The following is a 14,783-nucleotide window of genomic DNA, read 5'->3' on the forward strand; positions in this document are numbered from 1 at the left end:
CATCTATTTCCATCGCAAACAAGTGAAGCTTCTACACCATCCCCAGTAAAGTAACGCCTCCAAAAACACCCTACTCTCAAAAAGGCAATTCAAAAAGCTACCCACGTGACAGCCCACTCCCGTCTCCATGTAGATTTTTATTTCCGAGACCAGACCAGACCACCAGCTGAACAGCCAGCTGAACAGCCAGCTGAAAAGAAATGTCATGATCTTGCTTGCACGAGTTACCCAAACGGGAGTTGCGCTTGAATTCCGCTTTGAAAAGGAGAAAGGACAGTTTTAAGTTTGCCGACGCCCGAGGCAGTGGTTCGCAAATGTTGAAATGACACTCGTAAATCCTCCCAACTAAGCCTTACGGTGAAGTGGAGGATGAGTCCCTGCAACGGCTGCATCCTCAGGTTTGGGAACGGCTAGGTACGTCACATCGGCAAAGTTTCGAGAGACATGAGGTATTTCAAGTCACATCGGCAGATTGAAAATGAAGTATCTAAAGTCAAGAGTAGAGAGAGACGAGGTATTTGAAGTGAAGTGCAATTTTTATCTTCTCAGACTGCTATATATCTATGTTATAAGCCTGGTGTACCTATTCGCTTTCATAAAAAAGCAATGCCAATATTCGCGCCGTTACCCTGTGTGATTGATCCTTTTTGTGCCGTTACCCATAAGATAAGATAGAGATGCATGCGACACCAGCATCAAGCTGTGTCAGCTAATATGTATACGAAGTGAAGCCCATGTCCACCGTTCCCAGGCAACAGAAAGTGAAGCCCTTGTCCTCCCAGCCCTGTCCTCCTAACAGTCGGGGGACCATTAGCTAGGCTTTCTTTTTTAAAATGTCCCAAGTATGTACTCCTTCCTTTATCAAATTCCGGCAGTCGTGTAGCTTCATCCTTCTGACAGGGATTCCAAGCCCAGTAAGAAAGTAGCGCCGCATGGCCCCAGGCCTTGCGTCTTGCCTTGTGTATATTCCTCATCAAACTCATTTTTGCAGTCCTTGATCCTGTCGGGCCGGAGGCTGTTGAAAAAAACGCCAAGCTGGAAGATATTGGTTTCATGTCGGATCAAACGTTAAAAAAGGTGCAGAGATGCAACGCAGCAAGCCAAGGTAGCATCTGTCCGACAGCACTGCCACAGTGGTGCTTCAGCCCTGAAAGGCAATCCCTGGGCGCGGATAACCGCATCCCTACATGCGTAAAGGTCTGCACGCACGCGGAAAGCACCAATTGATCCGAGCGATCAACGGACGCAGTTGAGCGGCACCTTGATTCGTTTTGGACTTGCCGCATCCTGCATCATGCGGCAATCCGCCCACGCGATACAGAGTTTTCTCCGCGTCTGTCGTATGTGCCTCGCCTCGCTGTTTGGATGGATTTTCACCCACTTGCGGGCGGTTGGCGTCGCACAGTTGCCGATGGCTTTGTTGTTTCGAGACCTTCCCAACGGCATGCTGATTGCAGCACGCAGATCACTTCACTTGGTCTTGAAAATCCAAGGTCAGAATCGCTGATCTTCCAATAGAACCTGGACCCCACTGATCCTTTCGGCGCCGGCGGTTTCCCTTTGGTACCCCGCCCTCATCCGCCTGATCCTCCACCCATCTTCAGAAGCCAAACACCCACAAAACACTTAGCCGTGACTCGTCATCTTTAGCGGCCGACTGGCATGTCTTCCTTCGCTGGGATTAACCAAGAGAGACATTACATTTCGTATGTTTATTGTGCAGTGTCGCTTCGGGGTTGGATAGTGCGTTTACCGAGGTGTTGGGTCCTCTTCGAGCATGCAAGCATTCTCTAGCATGTTGGTCCACTTTCCACTGGTGCCCGCGTGGCTGTGTTTGAGATGCTGTCTGAAGTGATCCGCTCTGAAGAACTTTTTGGACGAGTTGCACTCTCTGAACTTGTGCACCTCTTGCAGATGCCTAATGCGTTCATCCCAGTCCTGTTCCGTGGCGTGTCGAGGCGCATTACCACCGTTCAAGGCACCAGTACCTGGTCCACGTCCAGATCGTGTAAACTCATCACCGCAGTAGCCGCAGGTGTCAGCTTCACCAGGTCGGTTAGTAGAATCGTGAAAAGCCCTATCGTATCCAGACAGAGCTGAGCATGACCACGAATGGCGGCGCACGTGTAGAGAGTTCTGGTGGCGCTCAGCCTCGTTCTTGTTCTTGAAGCGGTTGCCGCAGAATGAACATTCGTATTGCTTTTCAGCCTCGTGAGCACTAAATTGATGTCAGCTTCGGGTTCGTACAAGTAAACGTCTCACGCAGTGGGTCTGCGGAGATTGAGATGAGATCTAACTTACTTGAGTTCCTCAAGCGTCTCGAACCTCTTGGGCTTCTTGGGGCAGCACTCGCACATGAAAAAGCCTTGGACCTTGGATCCGCCTGGCTTTTGCACTTCGGTAATCTTACGTGTGCTGGCACCCGAGACAGTCCTAGAGTGGATTGAACCCCGGCCAGAAATGGAGGTTCGAGGGCTTGGGTTGAGAGAGACGGGAGCTGTGTAAGGCGAGTTGCAAGATGTGGGTGAGATGCCGCCAGGTGAGGGGCCCACTGGTGAACGTCGGCCGAAAGAGTTGGCAGTTGTGATGCTTGCAGGGTGCATTGACATGGACATGGTCGAGATGTATGAGTTTGATCGCGAGGTAGGCACTGATGGCATGGTAGCACCTCGAGGAAGACTGGTAAAGCGACCTTGGGGAGATCCACGTCGGTTAATAGCAAGAAGGTGCTCGTCATTGGGACTGGCAGCCCTTCTCTTTTGTCCACCAGGCACATAAGCATCGTCAATATGCAGTCTCTTTAGCGATTGTCCATCTTCCATATCCATATCTTCTGCGCCGGTAAACTCATAGCTGTTTGTTGAGGTGGCATCATCACTGTTATTCCTCTTTGATCGTGTTCGTGGTGAGCGATCGATATCGGAGCTGTCATTTGGTGATCGGTCTCCATGGAAGAAAGGTGTGCTTCGGGGTGAGATGGCAGAGTGGATTGGCGTATCAGTCAACCTTGCGGGAGAGGCTAGTAGACCACCACGGGGGTGAATGGGCAATTGCGTGGGAACACTAAGCGCGGGAGGGAATCGACCTTCACCAGAGGATCTTCGGAATAGGAGCTCGTTGGCTCCAGAGCTGAGAAGGGATCGTGGTGGTGACTTTTCTGAAGGTCGAGTTGAATCAAGCTTCTTCTTGAGGACATCGACATCTTGTTGGGCTGGTGATTGGAATTGGTAGTGGTTATGGTGGAGGCCAAAGCCTGTGGGAACGGACTCGCGGGACCTGTGGATCATGTTAGTTTCCATTCATCCAACGTGTTAGTCAAGCCATTGGAGGCCTAAACCAAGCCAATGCTTGTCGTACCTATCAGTTGAGGAGTAACTGGCATAACCCTCATCTCTATCGCTTGTATTGCTTCTTCGTTGATAACTTGGGCGGTCTTCGTGATATGATGAGTTCATGCTTCCGTAACCACTTGCAAAAGAACCTTGGGCGTATTCCCGCTTTTCTCTCATGTTCTCAGCCAAAGCGCTAGGTTGGTCGTGAAGATATTTGGGAGGAGGTAGTGGAGGAGGAACGTCGTCTCTTGTTTGCATGCCAGGTATTGACATGGCAGGACTTCTACCGTAAGGCAATTCGTGATGACTCGCGTGCGTTCTATATCGATCGCCTGTGGCAGGGACTATGATGCTCGGGAGAGCCGGACCGGGCTCTCTATAACTGGGAGGAAAGGCCATGTTGTTGTTGATTTTTTTCGCTTGGCGGTTTTGTGCACAACTCGAGCTGAAGATGGAGCAAAGAGGCAAAGCAATGGCAGCTGAACGTTCGGGGGAGGTTGGAGCTAGGATGTCATAGGACCGAAACCTATTCCGTCATAGAATCGACGGTCGTGCAGTGAGAAATCGGTTTCCCAGTGGACTTGTGCTGTTGTATATTTTTAGAGGTTGCCTCCTGATTCTTGTCCTCAATTCAATTCGACTCGTTTGGTGCTAAGACAATACGGGGTGATGTGTGGTGCTGAAAGTGTGGTGCTGAAAGTGTGGTGCTGAAAGTGTGGTGCTGAAAGTGTGGCGATGATGGCTTTCTCGGCAGCACCGAAGATGCTGGTGCAGCTGGGGCAGGAAGTTTGACGAATGACAGAGCGTATCGGGTGTATGTGAGATATGTGTGTATTGAGGCGTTGTTCTTGGTTGGTTAATTATATTGAAGATTGGACCGAGAAAGAGAACAAAACAAAACTGTGAGATGGGAAGAAAGAAAACGGATTGGAATATGGTATGGGGATGTGGTATAGAAGAATGAGAACGGGAAGGTGAGGTAAGTGGGTGCAAGGGCGGTTAAAGTTCAGTTCACCTTCTTCAGTTGATCCTCAGGTTAATGATCCCGCCCGCAGTGCGTTGACGTTTACGCTGGGCTCTCCATCCTCGCTGGGCTGTCTGTCCGCTGTCACACCCTTCTGTTCCTGGGCTGGGCTTTCGGCAAGCGCTGCTGGGACCCCTTGTAGATTGAATTACCTACGCCCTACAGTACGTACAGGGGTGAGTTCTAGGGAGGGGAGGGGGGGAGTGAGTGAAGAACGGGCCTTATGGGGCAACTTCAAGGGCTGAGAACGGGAGACGACAGGACAGCGACTGGACAGGCCCAGCTCCGAAGACTGAGACAAGGAAATGTGGCGGTAAAAAAAAAATGACGAGAAATGCTAATCATTAGCACGCGAGTCTTGTGATTATTTTACTATTATTTTTGTTTTGGCGATGGAAGTGCAGTGAGATTCTTACATAGGTCATCTAAAACGGGTAATAAAATGTGTCGGAGGGAGGAAAGATACAAGCTGAAGATGAATGAGAATGTGTCAATCGAGACTGACTAGGGGGAGTGAATATCTGCCGATAGAGGGGTGTGTAGTATACTCGCCAACGATATCGATGGAAAGTTCACTGTCTGTCAGTCAGTCACCAGATGTAGTTTACATATCCGTCCGTTCCTTGTAGCCGTAGCATCGCATCAGTGCTCAACGTATACTGACCATGTGTTCTCTATAGTAGAGTTAATCAAGATCATGATGCACCTCCACTTAAAACGCTCTTACATAAAACGCCGTATTACGCTCATCAGGTGGAATCTCCGGATCTCAATCTCACGTCTGTCTCGCATTCTCCATTGCTTACAACAGTAAAAGAGCGAGAGGCAGATCGATGGGGGTGCGGTATCAATCCGCTGCTGTATCCACCATGCTCCGGTGAGCTGCCCTACGGACTTTGCTTTTCTCCATGGAGATGGGGCCTTCCTTGCCCGGCCACCTCAGCCTGGGCTGGGAAGAAAGCCTGTAGCAGCCCTGGAAGGCTGTGGGTGTGTAAAAGAGACTCGAAGCATGGGGGTCAACGTTAGCTCCTACGCGGGGAGGGGAGGGGTGTAGGGCTCTTTGATGCCTCGAGGGTGTTTTATTCTAGGGGTTACGAGATCTTTGACCAACAAGTGCACATCTGCCTTGACAAGCACGCACACTAGCATCAGACTTCATTACTGAACAATAGATCGGTAACGTATTACGCAGATATTGTTACTTTGCTGTCCCATTTCCAGGGACGCCTTTCACAAATACAACGCTGGAGAGTAACAGGCCTCTTCCCTGCTTGTTGCTTGCTGCCACTGCAGCTCTCACTGGTCGACTCTGTTCCCGTCCGCCTTCCCGCTGCTATTCCAGTCCTATCCGAAACCCACCAACAAGTCCAACCAACACTTTCACAAATTCCATGCCTCTTCTCCAACAACAGGGCGGATGTCCGCCTGAGTTGCTAAGCCTTATCAATCCTGTATGTTCCAGAGCGGCAATCGTAACTTCCGTGATCGCCAATTATGTTATACGTAACCTCATACGCGCTGTATTGTGGCTTTGTCTTTTGTTAATACTACTAATGCCTCCTCGTCATTTTATGGGTGTTTTCCCCTTACCCATGCGCGCCACACGGGGTCATTCTTAGAGCCCGAAACCCAATTTGGTGCTATTTTCTTGTTTGAGTTAGGTGATCAGTCAAACGGTCGTGGGTTGACTTTGACTCTAAGAGGGAAACTTTTCCACCCAATGGTTTATCTTCCAAGGCTTGGACTGTCAAAATAAAGTCGCCTACACACCCCTGTGGACTGGTGCAAGATTTCTGACACCCCGATTGACATTCCAATGCCAAGAGTTGTATTGGCTTGGTTAACCTAGAACGTGAAATGAGGCTCAGCGGTGAGTAAACATTTCATTTCTCATTCCTTGGTCAGCTCCTTGGCTATTGCAGAGTCAATTGTATTATGACTCGAATACTCTGATTCAATGATCAACGTTTGCAATTATTACTGTCGCCCCATATCTCGTGCAACCTGCCAAACACAGTAGCAGCTAAAATGTCGCTGTCTGGGTTTCACTGGATTGAATGTCATCCCCCATGTTATATTGCTGTTTGCGGGTTTTATTTTTCTTTTTGATATGTCACCAGCACGGCACCATACCGCCATCGGAAATAACAAATGATTCTTGCAGCTGTTTTCTCGGGCAATTACATTTGTGAGTTTCAAGAGTCCGTCCCCCCGGAGATCTGGGATTGTAACTAGAGGGACCCTCTTTTGAAGCACATCGCCCTCAATAGGGATCGCCTGACGAGTATGTTTGGGTCTGGTCAGGAATAGGCAATGCTCGCGACATGCGTCAGTCAGAGCGGGATGTGAATCATTTGTCTCTGTTTGGTAGGTTTACGAGTTTCCCAGGCTTGTGGCGCTGCCTGTCAAGATGCTTCCAGCCCTAGCTAGTTCTTTCAAGCTTGGACTCGCATCCTGAAGGATTCTTTTTACAGTACAACCTCTAAGCGAGCCACTTTTGTCATAGTATCAGTGACTTGTCATCCATTCAACGAAATGCAAATACCAGATCTTGACTTGGCTTTACTCTTGACTCTCAATAATTGATCTGAACTATTTACTTAACTAGCTAGTAAAACCCCAGACCGGCGGGTTCCGCCCGAAGCTTGAGCAGGTTAATTCAGTTGCCTAATGATTGAGAACGGAGCAGCTAACTCTTGTTAGTGCTGCTGGTTTCAGCATGTTGCTCCTCCAGGATTCGAGAATTCCGCTTTATCACGGACGGTATCAATTCCTAGCGTCTGCGCCAGGAGCACCGTGACCGTCCTGATCCTTGCACCCGACGGCATAGCGCGTTTAGATACGACACACTTTGATGAACCGACTTTATGAGCATGAGCCCAGCGGTGATGCCTTACAGGGAGAGGGAGAGGGAGAGTGAAACCAGCCTGTCGGGCCATCATGTCATGTCACCGATATATGGAGTCATTTCGTCACCGACGACACCTTTCGATCAACATGTCACCGAAACAAGAGATCACCACTGCTGGTCCTACCTCGTGTAATTCACAATTTCACAGCATACAGTACAGTACTGGTATTCTGATGATTACAAGATGATTACCAACCCGGCACATGGCAGATCAATCTCTAGAAGGTAACAAACGGCAAACTCCGTTGAACTAAGCCCTACAGGCCTCAACCTCGTTCTGCATCCTGAGTCGTGGACTCGTGCCGACTGAGCAAATTTTAGGTTCTGGGCCAAGTGGAGACATCCAAGACCGTGGCTTGACTTTACTCCGTATGCGCCACACCTTTTCTTTCGGGCCTCGGCCGGGGCGTGTGAAGGAGGTTTAGCCTGCGAGGGAAGGAGTCCTCTCAGCCCTATAAAATAGATGCAGCCTGGTCTTGGCATTTTGATTTGAATTGCCTGCCCAGTCTTAGGGCTGGCGTTTCTGGTGGTGTGGTGAGATTACAGTACTGTATCTCATAACATACGTCACAGGACGGCAAATCCTGATACAAACAGTTCCCATTTATATCTCAATGTATTTCTTCATGTTTCGAACAGAGAGCAACGTTACAATTAAGAGTCTTCAGATAATTACATGCATCTGCCGAAGACGTGGAGAAAAAGACAAGACGCTCGGTGCAGGTATCTCCAAATCTAGCTATGATCAGACGTCAAAGCCCCCCTCTTGCGTATCAGAAAAGGAAATGAGACCTTGAGAAATGTATGTAATAATTCCGCCGTGGGCCATAGGGCTTTGGCTTTGGCTTGCTCGGTCCAGTCCATGTCCCCGATGGAGGGTCAAGTTATGCCCAAAACTGCAACGCTTGGCCTACCGAAGTTACCGGTCCTTGTCCTTGTGCCACACTTTCTTGTTGGTGGTCCCGGGATGGCTATTCGGCAGTTCGGTACCTGCTTCTTTTGTGCTTCCATGGCATCTTCTACCTACCACCCATCCTGACACAGCATCTTTACAGTTGACTGTCAACCATTACTCGTCGTCATTGTCGTCGTCATTTTGCTCAGCCCAGTGAAGACGTATTCTTCCCTCGTGTACAGTATTGTATGTGTCGACCCGACAATCCTCCCACTCTCCGCAATTATGTCTCACCCACATCCATCGTAAAGCAAACCATTAAATCTGCAGACTACTGATCATTAGCTCTCCATACCCTCGGGCTCACGGGCTCTATCACCAAAAGGGCAGCCAGCTCGTGCGCACTACCTGCACCTGCAACCTTGGGACCGTAAATCTTCGGCAGATAGTTTTTTTCTCGAACGCGCGGACGTACATACGAGAAAAGTCAACCGCCATGGCATTAGCCGCCGTCTTCTCCTTCGCATCGCATGGTTAATGGCTTGTCCCCTTGACATAAATTTCCTAACCGGGTAGTTTAGTTTCCACTTTGTTGGTTCAACGGTCAGTGTCAGTGGAGATGTTCAATGCCCGTTTAGCCAAGAAAGTTTATATGCTACCCTTTCCATATTTATTCCATGCTTGCGAATGTGTGTATGTCGCTTGGATCAGTAAACATCACGATGAGTCTAAATGTGCCGTGAATGATCTACTGCTGGTCAATCGTTAGTAGGAACTAACTCACACTATCATCTCTAGCACATCAAAAGACCCCAAGATCAAAGTCCCCGTCGTCTTCTTCAGCCCTGTACTGCCTGGTCCCCTCTTTCTTCTGGGTCATTCCTCAAGGGCATTCCCTGCACCTTATAGCCCTGTGCCTGCCCCCAACGACGTTGCAATGAAATGCAGTGCCGTTGGACCGTTTCGGGTAATTGTGCCAGCAAAAATACGACGGGCCTATTCCTTGGAAGAAGAGGGAACTTTTTTCGTATGTACTGTATATCAGGCTGATCGCCTTACGAGAGGCAGCCCAATCAGACTCGTGGGGAGGAGGCCAGGGTGGGATTGAAGCGCGACCCCCCTTCAACTGCCGAGCGGCAAGTCCCTGCGAGGTGTCAGCACCTTGATTGACTGACCTGGTCACTGTCGCACCGACGTCCAAGTTTCAGGAATGAAGCCATTCCACAAATTGATGGTTGAGAGTAACCGCTGAACCACTGGGTTCAGTTCTACTGTATGTAACTAAGACACGAGACTATTATAGTAGGGGGATGACGAACCAAAGGAGGCGCAGCATACACCTTATTCCTCCTTCCCGTAAAATAGCGAGCGTCGATCTCGATAGTGAGGTGAACTAATTACTTTAGTGTCGAGTTCAGGGATGAGAGATGATGGACCATGTTCCGTTCCGGGAGCTTGACAGCCCAGATGCGACACTCAGCAGTCAGACGGGAGACCCTTCATGCATGGACATATTATTGACAGACAAATAATTCAATGCTACGCCCAGAGTTTGCGGTATTACAGTGCAATGTTAATGTTGCACCTCGCCTGTCAACAATTGTATGACCCACAAGCCATTCTCGTCTCTGGATAACGTTATCCCTAAGACTCTCAACTCCATCATGTCATAATTCCGTATGGGATATCAAACATGCTGACTTAACATTCAGTCTTAGATCCGTACATCCGCCCACCCCAAACACTGCTCCCCCGGGATATTGTCTCCTTTGAGGTAAGACCGTGGCAATCATTCGAACTAACGTGGGTTTGGTGGGGGGTGTTGCCGAGGTTTCTTTTTCCTAAGGACCCTGTCATTCCCTTGGTTTTAGAGGTTCGACTGGGCGTCTACCGAAACTCTTCGGGGCGCTCGGAGCGAAAACGAGATGCCCTCAAATGTCGATGTTGTTCAATCTCCTGTTCAAGAGAAATGTACTGTAATTGCACAGCCCTGTGGAAAGCGGGAGAGGCGCGCCACGATGAAGGACATTTCCAAGGCAGTGGCTTTCAGCCCAGCCAGGTGGGATTGGCTATGAAGGCACTCTTGGCAAAATGCGGCTCGAATTCTACAGCGGGCGACATTGCATTGCATATCTTCGTATATCATCCTTGGTGGAATTTTGGGTGGCGAAATACAACGTTGAGCGGTCATTTTATGCGGTTGGTTTAAAACGTATCCTATTCTTGATACAGTACATGCAATACGATGTTAGTAGAGGACTTGAGATGTTGGACTACTCAATCTGATTCGTTCGGAGGTTTAACCGCACGAGATTACTGCAGTTCCGCCCCTCCGGTCCGTAACCTCAGGCATGACATTCCGTGCGAGTTCCGTATGCAATCAGGGGGGCTATTTCTGATCTATCAATTAGTTTTAGGACATGATATACTGTACCTCGCTCCTTGTCCAATATGAGTCGAAAAGAACAGAGTCATATGGGAAAAGTGGATTTTGGTTTGGTGGCTTGGGTTAATAGACGCGCGGTTCACAATTGTTTCGTAGGGCCGAACCAACAACCTCCGGCGTTAGTTACTCGAAAAAGCACTTTTGTAAGTTGTTGCGACTGGACGCCTCGCCTATAATCTGGATCACGCGACACGGAACTATCCTCTTCGTAGTCGTAAAACTTGTGGCTGAGGGTGTTTGTCCAAGGTCTTGGTCTTAGATGTTGGCTATGATGAGAAATCAAAAATACAAACAGAAGGACACGGTGACATCCTCACCGCAACAAGTTCTAGATGACTCGACTCTTGGATGATGCTCAGAACCACTTGGACGTACGTCTCCCTCTCCATATCTCAGCCCCGTACCCTGCCCTATGGCCACGCAGCTTGGCAAGTGGAGAGAGAAACGCATCGAGCCTCTTGGCCTTGGAGCCCCCTTATTATGGATATCGGGGGCAAATAGCCAATCCCCTAGAGTCACTGGGCGGAACTTCACAGCCCTATCCAAGGATTGCTGGGTGAATCCACCCAACCTCGGCTGAGCTATGCTCTTGAGGCTATCTTGTCCGTTCTGCCTTGAACGGCCTCCAACGCTGTATAATTGCCTGAAACTCAGCCTGCAACACGCTTCGTAATGCCAGGGTGCTGTACGAGGCTATGAGCGAGAAGTACGGATAGGCTGTCTCGATATGTCGGCAGCTGATGGCTGCAGCGGGTCGGGAAGATCTTGTGTGGGGTTTCTGCTCATCGCACTGACAAAAAGCAAATAACAGCTATTCCCTTCCTTTCCCCCGAGCTCAAAGATCTGGATTGGAGATCGAGTGTCTGCTATTCGCTGGTATCCGATCGACTTAGTCGTTTCCAACAGCTGAGGAATCAGCCCAAATGACAATGTCTTGTCTGACACGAGTTTGTCTTATCAGGCAAGGTGTCTATGTGGGCAAGGGATTGATGGAGTGCTTTTGTGTCACTATTCGCAGCATTGACCTTGGCCCTGGAACTTTCTCATTTGGGATCATCGCCGCCTTTGCCAAGATGGACAACAACATCAAAGGATTGTACGCGGGTTTACTTATTTGCCTAGACTTAATAACTCTTGGTATGACAGAACAAGTGTCCCATTTCTCGCTTGCGCCTGTTGGAATCCTTCTCGGCGTAACGAGATGATGTAAAATGCACTGTCAGTCTCGCCATTCTGTGCCGCTGCTCTTGACTCGTAGAGTATGCAACAACATACCTGATAGGGCTCCTGTGCCCCAGTCTTGCGTTTCTGATCCTCAACACCAATACCAAAGTGCCCTTTTTTACATGTACATGATATGTATCGTATTCTCAAGGATTAGAATGCCTGTCGCCCGTTGAGAAAAGATTCCAGCAACCCTCGTTAAGAAAGGTTATCGGTAGGGCTGCAATTTACATGAGACAAAGGGGGTGTTTTTTTTTTTGTTCAGCAATCAGAGACAAGTGCCGATGACATGACAGTACAGTCCTGCTTTCTTACGTGAAGCTGTTAAGCGAGGTCGATCCTTTATCTGAAACGGGGTTATTTAAGGTTACGTCGGACGAATGAGGCCCTGAGTGGAAGGGATTGGGGGCCCTTTCTCTGTCAGATCCATTTTGGATGTCACGTTGAGTTAATTGCGAGCGGTGACATTCTGAGTTGAATCCTTAGTTATTGTCTGAAGGATCAAGCGACATGAAGTAGAGACTCCGTTTGCAGGTGATATTGACATGGTAAGAATCATGACAGCGATCGACATTTGAACGGGCCCATCGAATGAGATGAGGGGGTGTAAGACAGGAAGAGGGGCTAACCTCGTACTCATCCTGGAATGCTTCCAGAAATATTCTGGAATTATTCCTCTTTAGGTTGTTGTTGTCAGGGGTGTGTCAGTCCCAAGGTTGGAAGTATCCTGCGCTGTAACTGTGCTGTAGCATACATATTGAACTGCAGCCAACAACAACGGCATCTTCCGTTTTATTGAATCTAGATCCATGTTCGTCGTCTTTTCTCCAGATTAGGTAGTCTGGTTCACTAAACTCTAGTACCGGATTCATTCAATCTTGGCCCTGTTCTGTTAGTTCAGGTTAGTCAACACCCCAAACTCTACTGCAGGGCGCACCTCGGTGCTTATGCGGACCAGGCTTGTTTTGGCGATTAAATGCCCTACCCTTGTCATTTATCACTGACACATATTGAAGTACCCTACAGAGTACCCTGTCAGTTCAGTTCCTTATAGGGCCTTGCACACTGGTTAATTCGAAACAATCACATGCATTCTAGCAAGTACTCCGTACAAGTGCGGAAGTTGATGAACGGACGCTACTCCAGCCCAGCTCATCATTGAGGCTCGAGCACTTCTGATCTCCATCTCCATTGCGGTGCAAATTCCGCGCGGAATACTTACTTAACTTAACCTGACCTATAGTCTCTCCACTTGATTGCGTTGACCTGAATTGAATGGCATCTTCCGCGTATGGCTCTGGTCTGGGCCTTGATCTAGTGAATTCCGAGAGTTTGGATGGTGAAACTACGAGGTCTTGGACATGAACGGATGAAAGGAGCAAGCAAGAGAACAAGGGCGAGTGCAGGATCTGTATGTACCTTTTCCTTGCTTGCTACGCCTCATGGTAAACATGCTAAATGGAAGAATCCCTACCAATCACCCAGCATAGCATGTTTTCACAAGCTTTTTCAACCGACAAAACGATCAGATCATGGTCGTCAATATCGAATTTGGTGTCTGTCTAGGAAGGAAGCCTTCTAGAACGGAGGTGTTTGCCCTTCGCAGACTCGCCTTCCGTGGAGATCCCAAGAGGTCCGAAAGGGGTCGGACGGAGGCTATTATGTGTATCTTCCGACCACTGACGTCGGTCCAAGCTTCTTGCTCGGGGTTCATCTTTTTAGGTTTTTTGTATGAAGCTACGGTAGTTACTCCATAACTACACCCTGTTCCTGGTAGGGCGGGGGGACGACAAGGAGAGGGAGAGTCAATGCCGCTCACCTCTTTCCGTCAGCGGAACGGCAGTGAAAAGAAATGGAGCTGAGTTGTATTTGCTATCTCCACTTGTAAATAAGATCGAGATATGAGGATGAGTGTATGAACATTGTGCTTGATAGTGATTCTGAGATTGCGATATGCTGTGCCTCTTTGTAATTTAACGTCTAGATAATAGATGATAGTTGTGATTGATGTACGGCAGATAGAGTACATCACAACTAAATCTCCGACGGTGTTTCTTCTTGTCAACTCTTTCAAACCCCAGCAGAACCTAAGCCTGGGGGAACTTTTACGCACCCCACTACTGGTTGCGGCAGTAGAGGCCGCGCGGTGAGGGGGATCTCTCTCAATTGCTCTCTCAGTTGCAAATTCAAGGGCCTGGGCATGGAACTGGACGTGTTTTGACTTGTGGGGGTTTCGATACATGGTTCAGGTTTCGAGCGGTAAGGCCAGCCCAGTTCAACCTCAGGGATAGGGATGTCCATCACCTTGGCCCTGTCTGTCTAGTACTGTAACCTCGATTGCGATGCGATGCGAAATGGTCGCTTCGCTTCGCGTTCGGTCTTTTGACATAATGGACACCAGCCCTGTTCTGGGAAACGTCATACGGCATTACATACTACCGTAGATCATATCTCCGAGCTGATGCCTTATATCCCCCGGATGTTAAGACTTTTGCAAAAACGGTAGATGCAACTCAGTCGGTAGGGCTGGAGTCCGACTGTGCATAAGCATCCGCTGAATGGAGACGATAATCCACCGTATGTACTGTAGCCTACTGTATCTGTACCTCCTTTTCAACAGCCCGCATATGTTTCACCAGCCTTCGGAGGTTTAGGCAAAATGGGTTCCCCAGACGGGATATCTTTTCCAGAAGAGGTGCGATTTTTCTTTGTAAACGGCCCGTTTTGTACCAGACTGTCGGGAATCTGATATGCATGATTCGGAGGCACGAGACATGTCCGAGATGTCCTGGTTATGGAACAATATATTCCGAATGCTATGGGATGGAATAGGGGGACTGTTTGTAGACGAGTTTTGTGTCATGTTACGGTGTTGTAGGTAGTCCCGGGTAGAAGGCCGTGTAAGTCGAGCGACGATGCATGAGGAACTGTTCGTAGAATCATGCAAAGTC

At 48.9% G+C, this 14,783-nt stretch overlaps 1 protein-coding gene across 1 annotated transcript; it reads right to left on the bottom strand.

The window, feature by feature from the left end:
* Nucleotides 1-1,749: 1,749 nt before the first annotated feature.
* FIESC28_00724 (uncharacterized protein) lies at nucleotides 1,750-3,731 on the bottom strand (the record flags this gene model as incomplete). The annotated part of the gene is made up of 3 exons (XM_031154875.1): nucleotides 1,750-2,218; nucleotides 2,302-3,276; nucleotides 3,358-3,731. The coding sequence occupies 3 exons, from the start codon at nucleotides 3,729-3,731 to the stop codon at nucleotides 1,750-1,752; spliced, it is 1,818 nt and encodes a 605-aa protein (XP_031021021.1).
* Between the last annotated feature and the right edge of the window lie 11,052 nt (nucleotides 3,732-14,783).

Source organism: Fusarium coffeatum (genome assembly GCF_003316985.1).
Source record: "Fusarium coffeatum strain FIESC_28 chromosome Unknown BRIP53273_contig_21, whole genome shotgun sequence".
Classification (NCBI taxonomy): Eukaryota; Fungi; Ascomycota; class Sordariomycetes; order Hypocreales; family Nectriaceae; genus Fusarium; species Fusarium coffeatum.